The sequence below is a fragment of the Macaca mulatta genome, chromosome 4 (assembly GCF_049350105.2).
Source record: "Macaca mulatta isolate MMU2019108-1 chromosome 4, T2T-MMU8v2.0, whole genome shotgun sequence".
NCBI classification, from domain to species: Eukaryota; Metazoa; Chordata; class Mammalia; order Primates; family Cercopithecidae; genus Macaca; species Macaca mulatta.
This window is the reverse complement of record NC_133409.1, coordinates 130,572,079-130,599,851: the sequence shown is the minus strand read 5'-3', so window position 1 is coordinate 130,599,851 and position 27,773 is coordinate 130,572,079. Positions and strand designations below refer to the sequence as shown.

At 37.5% G+C, this 27,773-nt stretch overlaps 1 protein-coding gene across 2 annotated transcripts in view; it reads right to left on the bottom strand.

The window, feature by feature from the left end:
* PKHD1 (PKHD1 ciliary IPT domain containing fibrocystin/polyductin) overlaps window positions 1–27,773 on the bottom strand; it is a 465,580-nt gene that overhangs the window by 85,764 nt on the left and 352,043 nt on the right. The window contains exon 60 of one of the 2 annotated variants that reach the window (XM_077999819.1): window positions 5,402–5,526. The exons of the other annotated variant lie outside the window; for it this stretch is intronic. Within the exon in view, the coding sequence (XP_077855945.1) occupies window positions 5,507–5,526 (20 nt within the window). The 3' untranslated portion in view covers window positions 5,402–5,506. Of the gene's footprint in view, window positions 1–5,401; window positions 5,527–27,773 lie in introns of those variants that run through there. 2 annotated transcript variants of the gene reach the window in all.

Sequence of the window (27,773 nt, the reverse complement as noted above, 5' to 3'; positions counted from 1 at the left end):
ATATTACAAGCAGGAAGAAGCTGATTTGCTCTTCTTACAAAATGTTGAGGTTCTAGAGGTATAAAACCCATTAGACTAGACAGAATAATTGTGTTCCCATTCGTACAGGCTCATTGTAGAGTAGAACATCAAATCCTTGGGAATTAGATGAAGTATATCATAGCAGTCTTAATTATTTGGGATCTAATCAGAATCATTAAAATGGTAAAGACAAAATTATATTTTAAAAGTACAAAAGAACTCAGTTATGATTATCATCAGCATGGGTTTCTCATCTACACTTCAACAATGAGATTAACACTACATGAAACACTGGTCTAACGCTTTGCAAGAAAGAGTTAAACATCCCTCAAAAGCATCAGATAATTACCTAAGCCAGAAGCAAGATGTTAGACTAGGCAGACTAATGATCTGATCTAGGATGGTAATTCCCATGGTTCCTAAGGAGCACAAGCATCAATCATTTAATAAATACGTGGTTTCCAGTGGACTCCAGAGTGGGTGAAAAAAAAATCTCAGCAGTAAGAAAATTGTCCAAATTTTCCTGGCGTATCAATATGTATGTCCCTTAGAGCAAGTCTATTTCTAACATAACACATTTCTAATCTTTCTTTCATATGCTATTATATTAATTAATGCAATAATCAGTGCCAGAGGGGTAAGTCCACATAACTGGACAATAAAGTGATGGGTTTTAACAAGATCTCACAACTCTGCATTCTGAATAATTATAGGCAAATATCCTTTTTGATCATAACTACTTTATTTCTTTATAAAAAATTATACTGTAGCTGACTTTTCTACCTTTCCACCTCTCAGATAACTATATCATGGCTTTCAAAACCCATGGTCTCTAGTTATGAAACACCTGAGAAGATTCCACTTGACTCTTAGTAAGCCTCAGTTGGTTAAACAATTATCCAAATCTAAGAGATTTTTAGTTTTCATTTTAAAATTCTCATATGGTAATTTTTTTCTTTTGGTGATGGTAACTTTTTTCTGTTGGTGTAAAGTTCTACGAACTTCAACAAATGTATATAGACTCATATAACTACCACCACAATCAGGATAAAAAACAATTCCTTCATCTCCCAAAAGTCCCTTGGGCTACCCCTTACAGTAATACCCTCACCATACCCGTATTTCTGGCCACCACTGATCTTTTTACTGTCTCTATAGTTTTTCCTTTTCCAGAACGTTACACAGTTGCAATCACATAGGATGTAGCCTTTCATACTGGCTTCTCTCACTCTGTGTGTCTGAGAATCATCCAAGTTGTTGCATGTATCAATAGTTTGTCCCTTTTTACTTCTAGTCCACAGTTTACTTGTCCACACTCTTGATGAAGGATATCTGGGTTGTTTCCCATTTTTGACTGTCACAAATAAAGCTACTATGAATGTTCATTCTAAAAATTTTTGTTGAATGTAACTTTTTATTTCTCTAAGGTAAACAACCTGGACCAGGGTTGCCAGGGAGTATGTTAAGTGTTTGGATAACTTTATAAGTAACTGCCAAACTGTTTTCCAGAGTGTTACGTATACCTTTGCACTCCTACCAGTAAAATTCTCTAAAATTGGGTTATATAATGTGACAGAGGAAGCTGTAATGGTCATAAATGATTTGTTTATTTCTTTTTGTATCTGTGCTAACTACAAAATGCGCTCCATGCTTTTTGGGCTATTACAAGGACCAGAACGACACTCATTAATTCAACAAATATTTGGTGAGAACTATTATGCTGGGAATAATACTAAATAGAACAAATTTGGCTTCTGGAATATACATATGGAGTGTGTGTGTGTGTGTGCGCGCGCGCGTGCGTGCATGTGTGTAAAAACAGTAATAAGAAATTGCCTGAGTAATTTTTCATTCTAAGGATGTGTATAGAGTATATTAGCTAAAGATATTTTAGGAGAACTTGGCCTTGTTTTGATCAATTCTAGGTACATCTCATAGGAAGCATAAATAAAAAACATTAACTATGCTATAATTCTGATTTCATAGCAAATAATGAAATTAACAAGTGTTTCTGAGAAATTGGTACAAATTAGAAACTAATTAAAATATAATACAAATTTTAATAACTGAGCAAGAAACTTTGATTCCAAGATCTGGAAAAAAACAAATTTAGAAGGCAGACAGAATGACAACTATGAAAGGTACTTTAAAATATCAAAATTCTTTTGATAAATGGAGAAAGTATTTGAATGTCATCAATAGCTAACACTCAATTCCCTTCTCTGGCTGCACAACATCACCAGACTCAAGCTCCTCCCCATCTTCTTTCTCTGAAAACTCACCCTCTTGTCCAGATTCCCAGTATTTCATCTCCTTATTAAGGCTCATTCTAGGATTTTCATTCTCTAATTCCTCTGGATTGATGCATCACTGCCTCAAGATCATACCTGCAGCTTCCAAATGGAAGACAATGGCCCCCAAAGGATTGAATCTCTCCCCAGCTCAGACTATTAATTCACTGCACCCCAGCCTCTCATTTGGGTCATCCAGAAGGGGAATTTGAGATCAGTATCTACCTTGTGATTCTCCAAGGAAGGGAAAATAAGCCAAAACCATTCTATCTGTGTGCACTTAACATTGCTTTATTTGGTAAAATGCAGCCCATTACCTGAAAGAAACATCTGTGAAATTTGCAGAGAATTAAAAAACCTCATGCTTATATAAAAGGCTGAGTCATTTTCTAAGAGTTAGGCAAGTAACAAAGAGTTCAACTGCTAGCAAGATCCTTCAGAAATGAAGCCACCTGAATATAATCAGTTTACCCTAATTGATTGCATACAGTTTTATTACATAACTGATGGTTCTAAACCCCAGCCAATTACTTTATCAAACAAAGGTTAAATTCTTGACTGGTTTATTCAAGCTAAATTTAGGCAGGATTCACAATAGAACCCACCTTATCCTGGCAGCTGAAAATGTACTCTTTAACAACTAAAATTATTATAGACTTTCCTATAACCAAAAAAGGAAAAAGAGAGAAGTTTCATTAAGATATAAATCTTCAATAACTAAAACATTAACTCTGGGTTGTATTTTATCTAATGTAATTTCCTTTGCTATATAGTTTGCTAATTTTGAGATCTTTTCAAAAAATTTCTGATGGTGAGTATCACTGATAATGCCTCATTCGAAATTATTAAACTAGAATTAAGCAAAAAACTAGCCTATTTGACCTGACATTGATTCCAAAGAATCTCTTAGGCTGTTTGAGTCATCACTGCCAGTCAATCATTCACAGATGTCACCAATTTCTAATGTTTGGTAGAGTTAAATCTGTTCGAAGATTCTGACATTTATTTCTGAGCATATTCCTCAGAATAGAGCCAAGTCATTTAAAATAATCCTCATTATAAATTATCATGTTTACATTGCATTTTTAGTATTCCATTGATTAAATTCTAGCATGGTAAAGCAAAATCTTTTCCTAAAACTGGGCAGCTAGAGAAATAAATCAATTAACCAGTTTTCATTAAGCACCTGTTATTCATTCAGCCCTATGCAAAGTAAAACCAAATACAAAAGAAGGATTAGAAATAGATACAGGTGAGACACAGAATTCATGATTTCAATGTCCAGGCTAGTGTTAAATATTGCATTGGAAAAATTTTTAGAAACTAATTGTTTCTCCAACTTTATATAAGTTTATATTAGTATTTTATAGTGCAGAAGTAAGCAAAATTTCCGTAAGAGACCAAAGAGTAAGAATTTTAGGCTTTGTGGCCAAGAGACAATATCAAGGATATTATGTACACACTTATTAAAAAAGAAAAATTATTTCCACATTTTTATTGATAAAATTCAAAAATTATATCAGATTAAGCATATCTCAAACAATAACATTTGTGTAATTAATTACTATCTTTTATTTTATAAGACCTCAATACAGAATAGAGAAGTCATTATATAAAAAAACTACTTGCACATGCATGTTTATAGCAGCACAATTCACAATTGCAAAAATATGGAACCAGCCCAAAAGCCCATCAATCGAGTGGATAAAAAATTGTGGTATATATATATACACACACACACACACACACACACACACACACACACACACATATATATGTCATGGAATGCTCCTCAGCCATAAAAAGGAATAAATTAATGGCATTTGCAGTAACCTGGATGGAATTGGAGACTATTATTTTAAGTGAAGTAACTCAGGAATGGAAAGCCAAACATTGTGTGATCTCACTCGTAAGTGGCAGCTAAGATATGAGGATGCAAAGGCATAAGAATGAAACAATGTACTTTGGGGACTCAGGGGAAAAGGTAGGAGGCAGGTGAGAGATAAAAGACTACAAATTGGGTTCAGTGTATACTGCTCGGGTTATGGGTGCACCAAAATCTCACAAATCACCTCTAAAGGACTTACTCATGTAACCAAATACCAACTGTTCTTCCAAAACCTATAGAAATAAAAAATTAATAAATGCACTGTTAAAAGAGAAAGAAAAAGGATAGATAATTCAATGTACCAAATTCAAATAATTCAAAAGTACCAAATTTTTTCTGGGATTCAGAATTATCAGAAATCAATTTTTTTAACTTGTGGTTACCTTCAATTAAGTAGGTGTCAAATTTTCCTATAGATTGTTCTAGATAACAAGGAAACAAAGATAAATGGCCCCCTGCCCTCAAAGTGCTAAAATTTAAGAGGAAAAGACAAATAGACAAAGCAAAATGATGGCATGTAATATGTACTGCAATAAATGTCTGTACACAGAGTGCTCCATAAACATTTATAGAAAGTGCTACATAAACAAAGATAAAGGACTTATGAAAATATTATTGAAGGTTTACCTAAAAATGTACATTTCTCCCCTTGTGGTCTTAGTAATAAAAACGCTGGGCCCTCAGAGTGTCTAATTGATTGAGGATCCTTTTGTTGCTTCTGAATGATGGTTCTGGTCTGTTTTCATTATATATTAATAGCTTCATAGCAGTGGGTGTTCCAGTAATTTGCTTGAATCAGAAGGGACTGTGAGAATGCAGTCAGGAAGTGCTGTATTTCTATGTTTTTACTAAGTCTATCACAATGCATTTTCTTTTCTCCTGGCAATTATGATTCTGGTTATTTGAGGGCTCTAGTTAATGGAGAACTTCCCCCAGCAGTCTCAAGCACTAAAATGAGGACTCACAAAAAACAAACAAAATCCAGATTATTCAATGTAATTCCAAGCCAGAAGGAGAGGAATAACTATATTTTATTATCATTGTTTAAACCTGTATGCCATACAGTAGGCAATGAACTACCAAAGCCACATACTTATTATCTAAATTCAGAAGGAAACCAAAGTCTTGAGTCTCCTCTCTCCCAAAAAGGTCTGTTGTGAACTCTGACCTAAAATGTAGCAACATGCCTTACTGATGACATATTAAAGAATCTTGCAACCTTTTCTCTTCAAATATCAACGAGATGATGACTTCAGCATCTCCCTGTTCTACACCAAAAGGATGCAGATGGTCCACCTTTTGTGTTTTAATTCCTGGAAAGCTCATCTGGAAATAAACATAAATACAAGTCAAGATGCTCTACTGTTTTGGAGGGAATGCAGACCATTCACATTTCTGCTCCAGTGATCCTCATTTGAAGGGTACCTAGCTTATTTCCAAAAGTTTGTTTCTACCTCAGAGTCACATCAGCCATGTTAATACTGACAGGAGGCAGTAATGAGATGAGAAAAGTTACATCTTCTACCTTTCTTTATCCTCCCTCTGACAATTCCAGTCAATCAACACCTATAGAAAGGGAGTTTACTCCATAATCTCTTCTGGCATGCAATCTATTTTCTAGATAGGTAAATAAAGCATAGACACACATCAAACTGAACCAGAATAACATATTGCCCAGAGGTACAGAGACCTCAAGCAACAAGCAGTGTTTATCATATTGCAAAGGAGAGTGGTGCCTGAAAAGGAGACCAGAGTCTTGTGATGGAGGTTAGATTACAAAGCACATCAAATGTTATCCCAATGAACTGAGATGTTCTTCCATAAGATAAAGGGAAGCCAGCATGAGTTTTATACAGACACTTACATAATCAGATTAACATTTTAGAAAAGAGCACTTCTTTCTGTAGACTGTGGAATTATAGACATTTAGACTAGTAAAAGAAGAACAGTATTTACTGCTATAGCTCAGGTAAAAGCTCACACCAAAGCAGTAGCAAGAAAATTAAGAAGAAAGGATGGGGGCCGGGCGCGGTGGCTCATGCCTGTAATCCCAGCACTTTGGGAGGCCAGAGCAGGCAGATCACGAGGTCAGGAGATCGAGACCATCCTGGCTAACATGGTGAAACCCCGTCTCTACTAAAAATATAAAAAATTAGCCAAGCGTGGTGGCAGGTGCCTGTAGTCCCAGCTACTCAGGAGACTGAGGCAGGAGAATGGCATGAACCTGGGAGGCAGAGTTTGCAGTGAGCCAAGATCACGCCACTGCACTCCAGCCTGGGTGAGAGAGGGAGACTCTATCTCAAAAAAAAAAAAGAAAAAGAAAAAAAAAGAAAAGATGGATTTAGCTGCTATTAAGAAGAAATCTGCAAATTTTTGTGACTCTGTGAAAGATGGAACTGAGGGAGGTGCAGTCAAGGGTGACTAGTAATTTGGGAGACTGGGTGGAGAGTGGACTGTTGAAAATAAGGCATGCCTAAAACAGGCAGAACAGAGATGTTGGCTAGGTATAGTAGTTGGATATTCAGATCTGAGGGTAGTAGATGAAGAGTAAGACTAGGTTAGAGATAGGGATTTGGGATCTTCATCACTGACCTGATAGTTGAAGGCCTGGGCTTTGGTAAGATCAGGAGGAGAAAAATTAAGAGGAAAAGGAGAAGACAATTAAAGACAAACTTTAGAGAATACTAACACTGGAGGTATAGGTAGAAGAGGATTCAGAGGGAGAATATGAAGAGGAGGCAATGTCTGGGGTAGTGTTGGCTCCCAAATTCCTATTTTGAAAAGACTGAGATCAGCAATGAGGTCAGAAGAGGGCTTGAGGATTTGTTTGCAGAGTACAGTATTTAATCAAATAATTAAGAAAACTCAGTTGTCCATATCAAAGAATGAGGGCTGTTGTGGACATTATGTTCCCAGCCCAGCTCCAACTTTCAGTTACCATAGAACTGAAAAGTAGAAAAATCGGGGGAGTGCATTGCCTTGAAAAATCAAAGGAGGATGGGATTTTAAGAACCAGAGAGTGGACTTGGTGTCAAATTCCCCAGAGATCATAAAGTAAGGACAAAATACCAGTCAATCTAGCAATGACTAATGTTTGCCAGTGCAATTTCAGTGAAGTGATGAGGGGAAAAGCCCATGGCAGTGAGGAGAGGGTGAGTAAGAGGTAAGGAAGGGTCGATGTGGACAGACCTCTTGAAGAAATTTGACTATGAAGCCATGAAGAAGAATATGACAGTAGCTCCAGGGGGATTCTGGGTCAAAGAGCCTCAAAAATAGTTTGACTGCACAAGTAAAGACCCTGTATTAGAGCTACTCCTCAGAACTCCATGATACACCTGCAATGCCAGCAGCACAGATTGATGACTGTTCTTCTCTGGAAAATGTCTCTCCCATAGGGCCTCATTTCCATCTAAAAGTCCACTAAGAAAGATTCATTTAGTTGGACCTTAAAGGCTTTTTACTGGCAGCAATTTTCTATTAAAGTGCAAATATCCAGTAACAACTGGAAATGAGGCAAGGATAGATACTTGAAATAGAAAGGGGAAGTGATAAGGCAAAAGTCAAAAAATAAAAATTAAAAAAAATCTTTGCCTGCTTCATGGTCATGAGCAGAGAAGGGCAACTGTGATTAATCATAGGTGCTGGTTAGCTGAAGTTATTCTTTATATCTTATATACAGACAGACATCATACACAGAGTATCAATTTTTAAGAATAAAAATTAAATTTAATAAACAATACTAATTTGCATCAAAATTAAGTCTATTAGGTGATACAGATAGCATTTACAGATATTAAATGCCCCAGGGTAAAACTTATCGAGATCATTTGTAATTTTCCCTAAATGTATAATCACAGAAGTAAAGGAAGGACTTGGGAAAATCAAAGCCTGATAATGATTACTAGGTGACTTTCCTCTCTCCAAATTTTTCTCACAATTGAAGCAGCTCATTGATACCATTGCCTGTTGTGTCTGTTGTTGTCTCCATCCCAATTTCTCTTTCTTCTGATCATAGGTCCACAGGAACAGTGTTGGTGACTTATATATTGAAGGCAGTCATTCACAATTTATTTATCTGCAATCTACACATGGCCCTTTATGCATGTAAGAAACTGAAAATAAGGCTTCCAACCTGTCTAAGAGATACTGCAGCCCCAAGTAGGCCCTTCCTTTCTGCTTCCAATTGAACATCCTTTCCCCACCCTGTCAAGGACAACTTTATATATATCATCTCTAATTCTCCCATGGTAAAAATTAAAAAAAAAAAATGGGTAACATGACTAATGAAAGAGGGAGGTGAAAGAGGAAAAGGAGGAGCAGCAGAAGGAGAAGGAGCAAGTGGAAGAGGGATCAGTAAATGCCAAAACCATTTTCTATCCATTCAATCACTGATACTCCACTTCCATCCCTAAACTCTGTCCCATTTCATCATCTGTCCATTAATGCCTTTTCCCTACAGTCCCATCCCAAGCCAAACTCTTGTAATGAAATGCCTAGAAAAGTGTGAATCTGATTCTCCTCTGAAATATTTTGAATTTTCTTCAATTCTGTGGAATGCCGAGGAAGTACCATTAGCTTTTATACTTCATGTTGCCTTTCTCTAAAGTTGAGCTCAGACCCTGGCTCTGAGGATCTGACATGTGGCAGTGTTGCTATAAGTTGAACTCTCAAAATCATTGCAAAGGATTTGAGGATTCACATGCTAGCCAAGCATTGTGTAAACTGGAAAAATACTAATTTCTTGCATAGATTTCTATCCTTTTTCTTTCAAATTTGATTCTCTGTGTGGTGATTACTAAAACACGTTCACTTAAAAGAATTGCTGAATATATAAGAATTGCTTTATATCAATCTGTATATTTATAATAATCAGTCAATAAATAAGAAATCATTGCTATTATAACAGCCTGATAAGTTTGTTGACATTAAGTTTGCTGGGGAGTGATTTCAAAATTAAAAATTTGACAGTGGCCCAAGAAAGAATGTTGAACTAAAAATGGTATCTGAAAATAAATCCATCAGCATCTTCACTCATCCTTTCTGCTTTCTTTTGCCTCATCTGATGCTTCTATTCCTGTAAAAGGCCCTCTAGCCCACAGGGTGACTTTTTGCAACTGAGAACAAGGCACCTCCAGTATGATGTATACCATACCAGGTAAACAGAGTACAGGCTGGCCTCATTGGCAAACTCGATTTCTTCCACCTGTGCTCTGAAACCCACATCCTCCCAATTTCTCAAGTAATCTTGCTCCTGTACTTTTACTCTAAGTCTGTTGACTTATCCCATGAGCATTAAAACATGTCTAAGACTTCCTGGATCTTAACAGATCCCTTCCCCAACTCCAGCTACCACCCTGTCCTTCCTTTTCTCCAACCTTTCATACTTGCTAGACTTCTTGATAAAATGTTTTACTCTCACCATCCCTACATACTCCCACTTACTTCCAACCCATTCCTATCTGACTTCCAGCCATGCCACTCCTCTGAAACTGCTTAGATCAAGATTATCAATAAAGTCTCTATTATCATATCCAATAATTTCTTCTCAGGACTCATTTTGTTTTCCCTAGTTGCAGGATTTGATACTGTATCATCCCACCCACCTTGGAATGCTTTTATTCTGTGAATTTTGTGACTTTGAAATTACCCTGTATTCCTCCTATATGTCTGTCTACTCCTTCTCAGTATGTTTTGTGAGATCGTCCTTGTCTAGTCATTCCTTCAACACTGGGGGCTCTTATTCTGCACACATAATTTTATTCTGTCCCTGAGCCTTGGTTCCATCTATAGGGTGATCCTCAAATCTTTCACCTGTCATGTAAACTACAGAACTGCCTATTTAATTCCTTACAAGGCATCACCACTTGGATGACTAGCATATACCTCATATTCAATACGTCTAAAACCAAATTATTCAAATCTGCTTCTCCTGCAGGATTCTCCCAATACATGGCACCACCAGCCACTCAGTTGTTTAAGGAGCAACCTAAAACTCATCCCTGCTTCCTCCTTTCTTTTCCTCATCTCCTACCTCAAGAAGTCCAGCTAATTTCACTTCACAAATCTCACTGGAATCCATGTATTTCTCATGTCATCATCCTCGTCAATGCTGCCTCATTATCTCCTATGTCATTATACTGTACCGAACTTGCTGCTTTCTCTCTTGCCCCTATTCAATCTATTCTCTGCAACACAATCAGGATACTCTTTTAAATATGCAGGTCTGATCATGATATTTCCTCATTTAAAATCCTTTATGAATGTGTCACTGCCCTTAGAATCAAGTCCTAACTCCTTAACATGGGCTATTATATATTCTGGGAACTGAGATTTCATGTTCCAATATCATCTTGGTCCATTCTCCAGGCAGGTTGGATTTCTTTTCATTTGTTAAAGATACAACACAGTCTCTAAGCTATGGGCTTTTGCACAGATTCTCCCTCCATCTCATGTACTTTTTCCTACAACTTTTTCTATACAATGATAACTTGTCTTTCAAATCTCAACTTCCATATAATTTGCTCCAAGAAGCTTTCCCTTATCTCCTAAATCAAATATTGACAAACTATGGCCCATAGGGTCAATTTGCCCATTGCCTGTTGTGAAACAGCCCTCAGGATAAGAATGGTTTTAAACTTTTAAAAGGATATTAAAAGACAAAGAAGAAAAAGAAAAAGAACACGAGGAGAAAGGGAAGAAAGAGCAGGAGAAGCAGAAATGAAGACCATATATGACCCTTCTAGCCTAAAACAGTAGCCTTTAAAAACTAAAATATTTACTATCTGACCCTTTACAGAAAACTTTGCTAACTCCTGCCTTAGATCATCAGCATAGGCCCCCCTACTACGTGCTCCCTTGATGCCCTGAATTTTCCTGGTTATCACATTTGTGCTTTATATTACAATCAGTTTTTTTAATGTCTCATTTTAACACTAGACTATGAGCTCTTCAAAGTCAGGCACCATGTTCACCTTTATCACACTACGTTCCAAGTATGTTGTACCTGGTAGAGTCTCAGTAAACATTTGTTGAATGAACCAAAATGAAAATGAAAACAAATGACAGCTTCCACATTGCTGGTGTCCACAAATAGGCCATAGAAACACTTCCAGGGGTATATGACTAGGACAACCACACATCCCCATGTTTTTCAGGGCAGTGATGATTTATTCCTATTGTCCCAGCAAAATTATTAACTGTTTCCCTTTCCCTGTCAAGAGTATCTCACTTTGGAGGAAGTTAAGATACTTGGAAAAAGTTTTTAAGTCAAATTGCCTGGGAAGATTTTCTAGAGACTATTGTTGCAGAAACGATAGTGACCTTCATATCAAACAGCAGCACTCTTTCTATGGGAAAAAGAATCATTGTAACACACAATGTTCAGAATCCAGAAAAATATTAGTAAAATGTGTTTATGGAACATTATGATTGAAATAGACTTTTCTTCAATGATCTAAAGGTTTTCCTGTGATTTTTAACATAGTCATTGTGTGAAATATGTTGCAAATGACCAACTTTTAGAAATCAGTCCATCTTGAGTTTGGAACAGTCAGTGTAATTACATTTAATGGATAAATATATAGTAAGTTTTTTGTGTGTGTACCTGACATCTATGCTTTAGTCATTCTTTTTTCTTTTGACATGACTGGCAAAACAGATGTTCTAGCTAATCAATGTGCAGGATTGATTTTAAAAGAATTGGCTGGGCATAGTGGGTCATGCCTGTAATCCTAGCACTTCAGAAGGCTGAGGAGGGCAGATCACCTGAAGTCAGGAGATCGAGACCCTACTGACCAGCATGGTGAAACCCCATCTCTACTAAAAATACAAAAAAAATTAGCCGGGCATGGTGGCGGGTGCCTGTAATCCCAGCTACTCAGGAGGCTGAGGCAGGAGAATTACTTGACCCCAGGAGGCGGAGGTTACCAGGAGCCAAGATTGGCACTACTGCACTCCAGCCTGAGTGACACTGAGACTCCATCTCAAAAAAAAAAAAATTATTTTCAGATATAAAATTGAATTAAAGTTAAGTTTGGGAATCTTCTGGTTCGACATTACTATTTTATGGATATAAATATGGATGACAAGAGAGGCGAATATTCCTGCAGTGGATAAGGCTCCTTTGAAATCATTAATAGACCCGGTTGAACATTTTCCCATAAATGTAAATAAAATGAAACATAATAAAATATCATATTTATATTGCATTCCTTTTTTAATAAGTTTGAAATCACTTTGGAATCTTCATGTCTCAGATTCACCTAACAAAAATCTATATTGTACTTATTTATACATGAATCTTACCTATCCAATGGAAGATATGAGTTCTACGTGTTTTCACTTCCTTTTCACTTCTCTAAATAGTCTTTTGCCACCACTTTTCTGAGACCCAGGCCAAACTCATTAAATATATATATTACTAATAATAATTATTTGAATATATGTTGAATATACACTCAATACTCAACACTCAATATAAAATTTTAGTACTTATTGAATATATGCAACATATTAGGCAGTAATCTTATGTAATGTTTTTACTCATCCCAAAAACCAGATGAGGTAAGAGCCATCTATTTACAAAAATGACAAGACTGAGACTAGGTGCAAATAACTTACCTAGAGATACACAGCTAGTATGTGCTACAGATGGGACCTCAATTCAGATCTTTCTGAGTTGACTAGGAACAACCACACTATCATAACCATTTCCTTAGGAGGCTGTATTAGACACCTCTTTTGTGCTACTTCAAATCTTCTTGGTCTCATCTTTTACTTTAGCCACTGATGAGGCTCCCAGTTCCATGCAGGAGGAAGCTAAGAGTGCCCTGCCTTCTGCCTCAGGCCTCTTTGATGCTACTGCATGAGATGAACCACTTAGCATTCATACATGTGCAACCAAGCAGTTTTGGTGTTGGGGATACTTTAACCAATCAGAGACATGAACCTGTCCCTTCCACTTTTTCCCATGGGCAGTGTTGGGATATATTTCATAAGGATCCTGAGAAAGCCTCACAAAATCAGCATTTCCTGTAGGCATCCTGAGTTGCCTTCCCTCCTTCTTTGTTTCACTAATGTAGTCCTCCACTCCCGTTCCCTGGAACCATCTCCCAAATACATAACCTATATGCAAGCCTTTGTCCCAGGCTCTGTTTTCAGTGGCATTCAGCATAATAAGAGGCCATTTCCCTCACCAGCTGAAATCATCTTGTCTCTATCCCTGAGCTTTACGGAACTAATATGCAACAGCTAACATATTTTATCTGAAGAGGAAATCCCCTGTCTCCGATGGACCTGACTTCTTCATTTCCTGTGAATAGCAGAGCTATCTGCATCTGTAGGGTCTCAGGACCATGTTGAGAATATTTGTCTACCTCTGCTGGAAGCCCTTCTGATTAGTCAGGCTCCTTGGGTTGGAAACATAAGGATTTATAATGAAAAAGAGTCACACAGTAAAAACAGAAAGAATGAAAAGAAAACAAACCAATAAAGAACCTATCCTATCATAACATTTGAGGTTCTGGTATTTGCTGGCTTTGGAGGGAGTTCAAAATAAATGAAAGAAATGTGTATTTTATTAAATGCTAATATTTAGAAGATGTGGGGGAAAAAAAAGAAAGATAAATGCTTCCAATCATATTTGCAAATATGAGGCATCTCCTACCCCTTTCAAAATGGTTAGGTATTTTCCTTGCATTTGAGCAACCTACATGGTTTTGGAAGTAATGCCTGGACCTAGCCAAAAAAATTGTACTAGGAGTAGCGTGTGAATCTAACCAACAGAGATTGCACCACATTATGCTCTCAGCCTAGATCACAATAAAATGATAGGCTTTCTCTAGTCAAGTTGTAGCTGCCACCTGACTTCCTCTACAGAAAGAGCCTGTTGCTTCTGACTCCACATAGACGAGTCTGTAATAAACTCCATCCTTTCCTTGCAACATCTGCTGTCGTTAACATGATCTCTGTTTGTCTTGAAGTATAAATAGGCCCCAAATTTCAAAAGTTCAGAACACACTGAACCGTAACAGCATAGCTTCTTCCTTTTCTTCTTAGTAAGAGCCTTATCCCTCTCTTGGGTTTTGGAATTCATTTTAAAAACAACAATGAAATAAAGTGGAGAGGAAGAAGATTTGGAGGGTCAGAAGTACTCAAGTGGATCAGAAATGAAGACTTCCCTTTGTTTTTGTTTTCAGTATTTTTGTAATAATACAGGTTGACCATGAATTTAAAGCATTTCTTGTATTCCCTTTTATCCACACTAAAGTGAGGAGTTTATCATCAAGATAAGTCAAAAGAAGAAACTAATTTTAATATTAATTATTTTTAATTCAGTACTCAAAGTGGTTTACAATGTTCAGATACACCAATCTTTTATTTGCTTGAACAAAACATTTGTAATTAATGCACTTTTCAAAAAGAGAAAACAGGTGATTCTTATATTTCCTCTGATGTAGGGTATTGATAAAGGGCAAAGCACTGAGGCCTGACAGCCCCGTATTCTCAGCTAGCCCTGCAATCAAGCAAATTGACTTCACATATCTAAAACTCAACTTACTCCTCGAAAACGTGGATGAAATCAGTAATATTTTCATAGTACTGTTAAAGTAGTAGATGCAATAATGCATGTGAAATGTTTGATATGTGTATTTAATAAATAATAGATGATAATGATTTTCCAAAGGCATAATTGGATCTTCCAATGTGACTGACAAAACTTTATGATCCATATGATCCAGTTATCTAAACTAAATCAGATGAAGACTGAAATCAGTTTCATATGTATCTCCAGCTGAGGGGTTAAAACAGATAAAATGATTGGAAATGTTTCTAGCAGGTTATAACCACTTGATAAATGTTAGCTATTCATCACTATCATTATTAATATATCATTAACAATGTATAATTATTCATATTATTGTAACCAGTTTACTGAATGACCTGGGCTCAGCAGGTGCAAGAGAGGAAATTTAGTCTTTCTAACCAATTCATATTTAACTCATACTGTAAGATGATTTTTCTCAGATCCTGGATAAAACTCTAAGCAGATGACATAACGTTTTTGAATACTTTCAAATATGAAAAATTCCAGTGCAATCTAATGCAATCTCAAATCCTTTTCAAAATTTCTTCCTTCCCTCAGCCCAAGCCTGCCTCAGGCTGGAAAATCTGTGATGGGGAAAAAAGTTTGGTTGGCTTTGGATCATTTTCCTTGACTCCTCCTCCTACACTCACTATGAAGTCTCTGGTTCTCCAGGGTTGAGCATAGGGCCTGGAGTTGAGAGAGGGAAGGGCAATCTGAGACAGAAAAGATCTGCCATGAGTAAGAACATTGATAATATAGCTTTGATTTTTGCAGATTTATATCTAGCTTTGATTTTTCATGAGTTTTGCGGATATCTGAAACTGACTCCTTTTGGGGTCAGGCCCTTCTGCAGGTTCTGCAGAGATTTACATTCAAGATATGCAGTTGCTTGTCTGGCATGGACAATTCCTGTCCCTTCTGGCTGTTTAAGATTTCTCTGGTAGACTCTAGTCTCCAAGTTCAACCCTGCACTTGAGGTCACCTCATGTCTCTTGTATGAGTCTCTGTTAAAATGAGCCATGATACACTCCCCTAACAGACACATATCTGGTCTACAGTTGGCCAGGTATCTTTGCTTAGAAAGCTGAGCAAAGCGGAACCCTCTTTAGCACAAGCTGCTTCAACTAGTCTCTCACCTGTAAACTCTTCTTCTTCAGGAATTGTACCAGACAACAATTCCTGTCTATCTGTAAACTCCTTAGTGGTGCTTTTAAAAAAACTCACTGGTGTGAGATATGAGGGCAAGCACTACACTCTGCTTCATCAGAAAAGAGATGAAGAATTCATAACACATTGAAAAAAAAAATTGGCCAGACACAGTGGCTCATGTCTGTAATCCCAGCACTTTGGGAGGCCAGCGTGGGCAAATCACAGGAGTTCGAGACCAGCCTGGCTGATATAGTGAAACGCCATCTCTATGAAAAACACAAAAATTAGCCAGGTGTGGTGGCATGCGCCTGTAGTCCCACCTACTCGGGAGGCTGAGGCAAGAGAATTGCTTGAACCTGGGAGGTGGAGGTTGCAGTAAGCTGAGATCATGCCATTGCACTCCAGCCGGGGTGACAAGAGTGAGACTCCGTCTCAAAAAAAAAAAAAAAAAAAAAAAAAAAAAAAGTCTACAGATGATTCTAGTAACAGTCCTCTTTCACTTTCCAATGAACACTCACCTTTCTTATATACCCTGGAAGTGCATGATGGACCAGATGAACAGAAGCCACACTAAGTTTTAACCACTTCCTTTGCAAGATCATTGTAAGTGGTCTAAGTTTACACCATCCAATACAGTAGCCACTTGCCATATATGGCTATGCAAATTTAAGTTAAAATAAAAATAAAATAAATGATTCAGTTCCTCTATCTCATTAGTCCTATTTCACATGCTCAATACCTACCTGTGGCTAGCAGGCTACCATAAGGGATAGAACCAATATAGAACATTCCATCACTGTAAAAAGATGTATAGGCAGAGTCAGAACTCTGGAACCTCACTTCAGAAGGTGAATGTTTTGGCATCTATTTTTTTGTTCTCAGATATTCTCAGATCTTGGGCCCTCTGTTGAAGTTACAATACAAGAGGAAAATCACATTTACCAATCCGTTACCTAGTCAGTAAGTAAAGTTCTAGCATCTGAGTTCTGGCTAGGAATATGTCTGAACACATGAATACAAGACCATTTTCACCATGCTAAAATATGGAAATAATTAATTAGAATTATTAAGATTGAGCCTCAAGTCTAAAATAAAGTCCACTCCGGCAGAGTAAGCATCTCCATCCTTCCTAACCCCGTGATGGAACACAGAAGAGCCTCTACCAAAGTCAGTCTCCTTTATACTTATGGTCTTTCCTAGTTTAGGAATTGTCTCTCTTTTTTTCTTCTAAAAGCAACTCCCAAAAGTAGGCAGAACAGTTATTATTATGCCCATTTTTCCAATGAGGAGATGGGCTCAGGGAGCATAAATCAACTTGCCCAAGTTTACAGAGCCAGTAACTGGGAGAGTCAGGTATTCCCAACTTTCCTACTTCATTATGCTTCTTCCTGAAAAGCAGGAAAAACATCAAAATACAAATTCCCTCTAACATGCAGAGAAAACGGGAATTCAAAATTGAACCACTGTCAAAGGCCACCACAATTTTGATTTATCACTCATGTATATTCTTCCAGATACCTAGTATGCCTAGAATTAAAATTAAAGGCTATTTTATTAGCAAAATATTGAGAACAACCTGGTCTGATGAAGACCATGAAACACACACTAGAGTCTTTCCATGTCCCTTAACAAATTTGGAAGCTGGGTTTTGGTCTTTTTGATTACATTTCTGCTTTGCCTTTTTGCATCTTCATGTCATTTACTCAACAACAGTAACAGAGTCAATGCCAACCACTTGGGAGGACCTGGGAAGAAATGTAGCACCTACTAGAAAGAGACATTTAACCACAGATTAGGGTGATGAATGTCACTGACACTGATAGGCAGCTACACAGAGCAACTGTTTGTTCGTGTTTTTGCAACCAGGCTTAATAAAGAAGAAAAAGAAGAAGAAATGCATAGGAATGAGAAACAGCAAATTCAAGACACAGCAAATTCAAGACAGTTATATCTGAAAAAGGACAGGGAAGGAAATTCAACTGGAGTCTAGAAGTCCAAAAGGGACTTTAACTGTCTTCACAAGTTTGGCAAGTTTTACTTCTAGAGATGGATACTGACTATGTGGGTGTTCATTATACTATTAAAAGGTGGAATTCTTCAAACTCAGTTTTAAAAAATTTAAAAAGTTACTAAAGGCACATTTGCTAAAAACGGATTATTTCTATAGTTCTTTTGGTCTCATTTGTTGAAAAAAAAAATTGTACTTGTAGTGTTTGAAGTATTTTTGTATAATAAGGCCAACCGAAGACCAAAAACTGGAATGTTCTGTGAATAAGGCTTGCTTTGCCTAGATGTGCTAATAAAAGAGAGATGTGAAATTAAAGTAATATTCATTTGGCTTAACCCCAGCCTTCATATAAGTCATTAGCACACTCTTGATCTAGGTAGAGGAGCTAAGGGAGATAAATCAATTATCTGACAATATTACAAAAGCCTCATCAACTTTAACAAGCTTTCAAAATTGTGTGATTGTGGGTAAATACACAAATGTAATACAATGGCTTAGGTTCATTAATAGGCAGAGGCACCAAGAAGGGGTGTCCATTCTTACTTCAGGGTCACAAAAGACTTCATAGAGTCCCTCCGTTAGTTGGCCTTAAGTGCTGATTAGAGTCCTGTGTGTTGTGTAGCCACTGCTTTGCTGCCCCACGTCTTTACTCCCCCTTCTTCTGGTTATGGATCCTGACCTCTGTCCACAAGAGTAGACCTATAACTGAGTTCCAGCCAGTCATATTCCCTTATTCCACTGAACTCAGGGGTTGGTCCTGAAGTGGGTGTAACAGTCAAAGAGAAATTATCAGTATTTCCCTGGGCCTGATACATAGACATCAGGAGAAAAAAATTCTTTGTCACCTGAGATGACTAAACTGGGGTTACTGAGACAGTACCATCACCCCCCTCTAACCACATGTAGGAAAAGCCCTTTGGCAGCAGAAGGAAATAAGGCCAAGAGTCACAAGAAGCAGAGACAAGCAGAAAAGAGAAAGAGAGAGGGCCAATAGCATTGAATCCTTGACACTAATCCTGGTAGTCCAAGGCCACGGTTCTTCTAGCTCCTTCTTCAACTGTGTTAGGGATTGCAGTATCCTTCTCAGAGGTACAAGCCAAATACTTATGTGTTGCTTAAGGCTCTTAGAGTTGTGACTCTCTTCCTTGTCCTGATTAATACAGTCACTAACTACATTACAACATTTCAGTTAATGAAGGACTCCAATGGCTCACGCCTGTAATCCCAACATTTTGATAGGCCGAGGCAGGTGGATCACTTGAAGTCAGGAGTTCAAGAACAGCCTGGCCAACATGGCAAAACCCCATCTTTACTAAAAATACAAAAATTAGCTGGACATGGTGCTGTGTGCCTGTAATCCCAGCTATTCGGGAGGCTGAGGGAAAAGAATTTCTTGAACCCAGGAGGCAAAATTTGCAGTGAGCTGAGATCGCACCACTGCATTCCAGCCAGGGGCAGACAATAGCAAAACTCTGTCTCAAGAAAAAAAAAAAAAAATGGACTGCATATATGATGATGGTCCCAACAGATTAAAATACTGTCATTTTATAATACTACATTTACTGTGTTCTATGTTTAGATAAACAAATATCATTGTGTTATAGTTGCCTACAGTATTCAGTACAGCAATATGCTGTGCTGTAGATTTGTAACCCAGGAGCAATAACTATACCATATAGCCCAGGTTTGGAGCAGACTGCACCATCTAGGTTTGCCTAAGTAAACTCTATGACGTTCATACAATGACTAAATAATCTAATGACACACTGCTTAGAACGTATCACCATTGTGAAGCAACATATGACTATATTTTGAGTAAGCAATCCCTCAACAGGCAGGGCAAGGAAGGAGACTGGGAAGAGAGTGGAAGGGACACAGGCATGAAGGCATGAAACAGTGTTAGAGAAGAAGGTAGCCTGAGTTCAAAAAGATGGGTCTCTTAAAAAATAAAGCCAGCAACGTAGACAAAGGCCAAGCCAAGAAGACCTTGTTTTGCCTTGACCCTCATCACAAGTATCTGCCACGTGCGCCTCATTTCCAAAAGGCCTTTCTCTCAACAAAGTATTCCAGTACAGACACCCCTGGCTAAGGAAGCCTTGCTAAATGGTTTTATTCTAATGGTTAACAACTTTTGCTTCATCTCAGATCACTGACATTTTCATAATGGTCTGCTCAAGACAAAACAGTTTTTTTAATATACCCAATGGATCAATCTTTTCTGTTGGAGCTTAAGGCCTGGGGGCAGGTGAGCTGATTAGACATTGCAGGTGAAAAAGCACTTCCCTAATCCCTTCAAATCATGCCATGTGGACCATGGTTTACTAGCCCTACAAGCCAGTCTTACTTTCTCTCTCTGACTGCTCTTTCACCATGTGCAATTTGCCACATTACCCCAATGAGGGGTGGTGTTCTCCTGTGTCCTAGACACCATAAGCACACTTATTCTATCATGATTATTTCTCTTGGGAATAGAAAATGGGGAAAATGTGTCTTATGTTCCAACTAAATCACAAAATACTGTCACAGCCTATAAATCTGAGTTAAGTCACTGTTGCTCAGGAGGTAAAATTTCTAAAGGGTACATAGAAATATTTAGAACTCCTTTTCATTGTATCTACTTCAAGTGTAAGCAATCAGGATATTACTGATAAGATGTGAAGTTGAGCACAGAGAGATTATACCGCTATACTATGTCACGTTCATTAAATAACGTGTACTATTTGTTATCTGATCTATAGATAAATAGAGATGGTCTCAATGAAAGTGATTTATGCTATTTCCAGTTTCTTTCACATAAAATGGGAACAACTATAAATGGAGATATAATCAAATAAAAAAAGCATGGAAATGACATTTAACTTTGATAATGCAATTTGATGTGATCAGATGTGCAAGTATACTGCATCAAGACAAAGGGAAATACAAGAGCAATAATCATGCATTCGGAGTTTATTTCACATTTATGTTGTAAGAAATTATCATTTAAGTACCTATAATATGGCACAGGAGTTATACATTTTTGTACTTAAACTGTTTTGATATTTCATGGCTTTATTTAATTCAGTATATAGTCCACACAGACTTGGAAACAACATCATAGCTGGCTAGGATGTCCAGGTGCTAATATATTAACATGACAGCTTCATGAAAATATGCAAAAAACTGCCAATTTTAAGTGCATATGTAATATAAATATATTTAGTTTGAATATCAACTATTAAAGCTTCCAAAATGAGTAGTGTAGTATAATAAAGAGTGTGCCAAATTAAGAGTTAGATCATGCTTTAGACAATTTTTTTTTTTTCTTGAGACAGGGTCTCACTCTGATGCCCAGGCTAGGGTACAGTGACACAATCATGGCTCACTGCAGCCTTGACCTCCTGGGCTCCAGCAATCCTCTCACCTCAGGTAGGCAATCTATCTTATGGTCAAAAAAGTAATCACTTAGTACAAGGTTTCTCACCCTTGACTATTGACATTTTGTACTGGATAATTATCGGTTGAAAGGTGCTATACTGTGCATTGTAGGATGTTTTACAGCCTCCCTGAACTCTATCCATTACATGCTAGTAGCACGTCTCCAGCTGGGACAAACAAAAATGTCATCAAATATTGCCAAATTTCCCCTGGCAGCAAAATTAATCATTGACACCCTCTCCCCTCATTGAGAAACACTGACTTGGAGAGGTTTTATGAGACCCAAAATGTGTTACTGTTTTTGTAAGTTGTAAATTATCTTACAAATATGTCATCTCTTTATATAAAACTAATTTTCCAATCTATAATTGGACAAATCACATTATATATTGTACAATAAATGGCATTGCTTTCTAATAGCAAAAACTTTATTATGCTCTTGGCAAAATTTATAAACAAAGCAAGGTCTGGCAGCTCTTCAAAAACAGGATCATTCTTTATTCACATTTTTTTAGCCCTAGCACCTAATACACTTCCTGACATACATGGCATGTCTCCACAAATCTTTTGCAAATGAAAAAGAAAGTCTTAAAAGAGATTTTACTATGCATATTTTTAAGAATGCTTTAACTTTAATAGGTACCAATGAATTACACATAGTTGGCATGCTAACCGTTAAAAAAGCTTTCAGATGTGTGTGCACGGAGGCAGGGCAAGGGAGGCACATGGCAAAATGGCAAAAATATCCTTAATCAATTCTATTATCCATTATACTTTTCTATCTTGTGTGAAATATTTTTGAAATTTCAGAAAATTAACAAAATCTCCACTGCCACCAGAGTAATCAACAACACCACCATGGATCACTGAGATAGAATTGCTAATTCATCTCTCTCTCTTACCCACTCTTGCAAACCTCTCAGAGTTTTAAAAATGAGAAGTAAATTACATCAGTCTCCTCTGCAAAGAAGAAAGGAAAATCTCGTTTTCTTCACATGTCCCACAGGGCTCCTCAGGAACCGGCTCTCATCCACATGTCCAGCCTCCTCTCAGGCTGCTCGTTTGCATGGCACCCTTGTTCAGTCCCTACAGCCCACTTTCCTCCAGTGCCCAGGCTCTTTCTTACTTGCGGTTTCCACACGAACTGCTCACTCAGCTGTGAGTGGAAGTGGAAAGCATTTCCCTCCACACTGTTTCTGGCCAACTCTTATTCAATTTTGGTTTCAGTTTAAATGCACTTCCAAGAGCCACCTGCCTTGACAACTCACATTGCCCCCATCACCACTATTCTAAATTTTGATGCACTTATAGCACTCCTATTTTTTCTTCATGATATAGCATTTATCATATTTAGGATATTATTCCTGTATACCTATTCACCTATTTATAATTATACATTTGTGTGTATGTATATATATGTATATACATTTGTGTGTATATGTATATATATATGTGTGTGTGTATATATATTTATCTCTTTTTGTTGACTCTCCCTAATAAGAAATGAGGGCAGAGATTATGTCATTTTGTACATACAGCCTTTATTACAATACTTGGCATACACTAAATGCCCAATAAATATCTGGTGAAGAAATGAGTTAATAAATGAGTAAATGTACACATTGACTTTATGAAGGAGAAGCTCTGGCAGCAAAGGTAGCAATTTTAGGATAGAAAGGAAATGATAACATGGGTAAGGGAAGTATTTGAGGGTCAGCAAGGCTCTGGAAGAACCAGTTCCTCGAATCACATTGTATCTGTACCTAATTCCTCCATTAGTACACAAGAATGGCTCAGCTTCTCCTCTCAGTAGATGGTCCCACCACATCCTTGTTGCAGATTGTTGTTTCCTAACCTATTTATGCCTAGTGTTCCAATAATGGAACAGTGGGCACATGGGAGTTATTTATATTCTACTGCTCAAGGTCATGGCCAAGGTCTGATTTTGCAGTTTAAAAAATTGCAACTTCCGGCATAAATGGGTTATCTTTACCACACCAATATTATTGGTAATAAACTTACATTTATGTTCTTTCTTCTTTACCAATATTATTAACAATAACCCACTACTATTGGTATATTATTAGTAGTATATTATTGATAATATACCATATTATTATATTATTAATATACCAATAATAATATATCATTATATTATTAATAATATATCAATAATAATAGCATATCAATATAGTTGATAAAGAAGAGAGAAATAAAATAAAGCTTCTCTACCATATTATTTCACCTACCACTTTATTCCAGATAATTTATGTCTAGCTGCAATTTATCTCCAAAGCTCTAATTCCAAAGATTTCAACCACCAGCTCAATATCTGAATGGTTCCTCTCCCATATAGTGCATACCCCAAACTCACTAAAGGCAAAGCTTAAGCAACCATCCTCTTCTTTCCTACTCCCCCATATCTGCTACTGGAACTTCCATTCCCAAAGATATCCTGACTATGGACAATGGCGTCACTGTTGACACCCTCTCCACAGTCCCCAAAGTCAGGAGTAAGCAAACTCTATTTCCCCTCTTTTGTATTTCTTTGATCTGTACCATCCTCTCCATTCTGGCCGCCATCAATCTCCTCCCAGTCCTCAATCAATTTCTTCTCAATTTGAACAATTGAAACAGTGTCTTAACAAGTCTTTCCATTTGGTCCATGCTCCAACCCATTCTTCACCCTGCTTCCTGCTGTCTCATTAATCTTTCTAAAGTTCAGCTTCTTACAGGCTCCTCCTCTATCCTGAAATCTTCAAAGCCTGCTCAGTGGTTACTGAAGTAAATAGAAGTACTTTAATCAGACATTGAAGGCTCTCCAAAAATACGTCTCCACCCTTCTTTTCTTCTCGGCATGCTTTCCACACTGCATCCAAATGAAAATACCCCACACCTTGTAATATCTGAGCTCTTTATTCATGCCTGCCCTCAGTGTGGAGGGTCCTTTTCTCCGTCTGCCAAAATCCCACTAGCTCCAAAGCTCTCAGAATACAATTTATGCATTTATAGGTGCTTATCTTACATTGCTTTATATTACAGTTGGTTACTTGGATTTTCCCTCTTACTGAATTGTTATCTCTTTGAGGTTCAAGGTTGCATCTCACTTAAGTCTAAATTCCCCAGAAAGCTTATATACACAAAAGTTTGCGCATTAAGAAAAAGCACGGGCCCTAAATTCAGATAGACTTGAATGCAAAGCCTGACTTTATCACTTGATATAAAAAAGCAAAGTCCCTAAACTCTGTGAGCATTGGTTTCATCATATTTAGATCAATTAGAATTGATTAACTGGAAGCTTATTTTCCAAGTCATTGCAAAGATCTGATCCGTAAAGCGTATAACACAATGCAGGTATGTAAGAGGCACCCAGTAAATGGGAGCTATTGGAATAGTAGTAACTATTACCACATTGTAATAGATAATCAATATATATTGGTTAAATTAAACTAAAATTAACATAATAAATCTTTCCTGCCCTCCAGGAGGATATAATCTAATTGGGGAAAGCCACATGCTAATGTAATTAACCATTCTAAGTAAAATGTAACATGAATGAATGGAATCAGCTATAAGTTCCAAGGTTATGTGAGCAGAAAGACTGACTTCCTCCCAGGGCGGAGAAGACATCCCCTGAAAAAAAACACAGGACCTCTGCAAAGTCTCCTGCAACAGGGAACCACCACAGAAATAGGCCTGCTCTGAACAATAAAGGGTCATTCTCATTTGTTTTCATTTTTGTTTTCAAATTAGACATGTTTTAAATGAGTAATTAATCATGTACTTACTTCACTAATTACTGACTTCTTTTCCAGCTAATTTTTTATTGAAAGGCATCCTAAAACAGGGAGAAAAGATACTGTCTTAGAAAAGGGCATAAAAGTCTGCTCAGAACTACATCTCATTACCTGGTACTGTCACATAGATCAATGTCAGAGTATATACCATGAAACTGTTGACTATTGAAGAACAATTCACGGTAAGTAAAGTAATTTCAAGACAGCTGGGAAAATGAATTGTTGAAAATTTCAAAGTGTGATAACATAACTAACTCCAAAACAGGAAGAGAGAATAAGATTAAAATAAAAATTGATGATGAAATGTTATTTTGGATCAGTTGTGTGTGGGTGACCAAGAGTGATTTAAGATATTTTCTTTCCTCTTTCTCCTTCATCTCTCTAAAAAGGAGAAAAGAGAAAGAAAATATCTTGAATCACCAGATCTGGGCTTTCCAGATATAATGCTAGAGAGAAAGAGAGAGAGTTGGGGTGCGTAGAATGGTACCCCAAAGTATGATATGAGGCTTGGCAAACTGAGCACTTTTGAATTAAAAGAAATTGAAGGGCCTTAGAAACTGCCTCAGAACCAGGGACTTTCTAAGCTTCTCTTACTTCTACCCCCTCCCCAACAAGTGTGGAAAGGTATTCTCTCTGGTATCTGTGTAAAGAAAACTTCTCCCAAAAGAAATGCAATTGTCTTCAGATCCCCTTTCTAGGAATCTTATCAACTAATCAGGAAAAATTAACCACCAGAGAAGAGAAGAGACTAAAAATTGTCGTATGTCCACAAAAACTTTTCACCTATTCTTCTGAGGGCAGCTGCAAAAGATTACCTGAGAGACTGTATCTGCAAAATAAGATAACCTATGTTCACACTGTACTTTCTCCCCTCACCTGCTCATAACTTGTCCAAAGACTATTGTTTGTCCTTAGGTCTTTTTAAGCTTTCAAAGGGAATAATTTACAAACAATTATCTAGTCTTTGGGACCATTTACTTCCCCTAGAAATCATTTACTACTCCTCTAAACTGCCTACAGCCTCTCACACCACTCTCTCCTGTAAATAGGGTATTTAAGCCACAATCATCTGGTCCTTCTTTGAATCTGATATTCTGTATGGCTCCCACACTTACACACATTAATAAATCTGCATGCTGTTTGTCCTGTTGATCTACATATTGTCACTTCACTTCAGCAGACTGGAGCCTTCAAAGGAGGAGGAAAAATTCTCTGCATTCTACTATTAATATCTATCTATCTATCTATCTATCTATCTATCTATCTATCTATCTATCCATCCATCTATCTAATCTATCTGTATCTTGAAATCTTGGAATCACTGTGTATGTTAGTCTGAATAATGACCCTAAGATGACCATGCCCTAAACATCAGTATCTGTGAATGTTATCTTACATGGAAAAGGGGACTTTGTAGACATTATTAAGTTAAGGATCTTGAGTGAGGAGTGTGTCATGGATTATCTAGTTGGGCTCTAAATGTAATCACAAGTGTCCTTATAAGAAGGAGGCCTAGGGATATTTGACTACAGTAAAAGAGAAGGCAATATAACCACAGAGACAGAAATTATAGTGATGCAGTGATCATGCTAACAGCAAGGGGTGAACTGGATAGCAAAAAATTTTAATCATGCAGTGAAGGAAGTTAGGACAACACTTAGCTGTGAGGTTGTAGGAAGAAAACGGTCAAAGAGAGGAACTGCTACAAATGCACCTTTCTGCCATGTGGCTCGAATCTTCTTGGATGGAGCCTTTAGTAATAAAAAAGTTAAAGTAGGTCCAGAAATAAGGAGAAGCTGTTCAAAATGAGTAAGGCTGCTGGAAAACAGAGGGGGGTTCCAGTGATCCCTGTGTGTCCCTGCAGTGGGAAGGACACTTGCCCCAGGCTAAGTGAAGGTGCCTAGCCGTGTGACATGATTGGCATCCCCAGTGTGGGACCACGTAAAACCTACCTATCTGGAACAGGCATCTGGATCTTTTTTAAACAGGACTAAACAACTGCTCCTTGTTTTGAAAAACTTTTCTGTTGCTGTTGGTATTTTCATGTCTAAGGCAAACAGAGAGTCATGTGGATGCTCAGCAATTGAAATCTTGCCCCTGTTTTGGAAGAGATGTGTTTCAGCCTGTCCTTCAAAGGGATTTCTTGCCGTGTAATCTATTATGTTCATATTTTATTTGGAAAAAAATGGAGAGACGGAGAAGAGGAAATGCAAAGAAGAAGGAAAGGAAACAGAAGTGTGGGAGCAGAGAAGTCCAAGAAAGAAAGAGACCATCGGGTGTTCGTGCATGACTCTCTTTCCTATGGAATTAATGGTGGTTTAATGGGGTATGAAAGGATGTTTTACTGGAAACAATGAGGAACAATTGTCTAGCTCACGTTTCATTTCACAGGTCATTATTGCATTAAGAAGTAAATCGACCAAGTCCGGTAAATAACAGTCTGTGTATTGCCGAGAGCTTCAAACCAACAATTTTAGCCATCACAAACTAATATCTCTGTCATTTTAACCCTTGCAGGGTTGTGCTAGGGGGCTAAACAATTACAGTCTTCACCCAGTTCTAGAAGGTGAGCATAATTCATTGCCCTTCTAGTCCCTTCTTTTGCAAAACCCAGGAG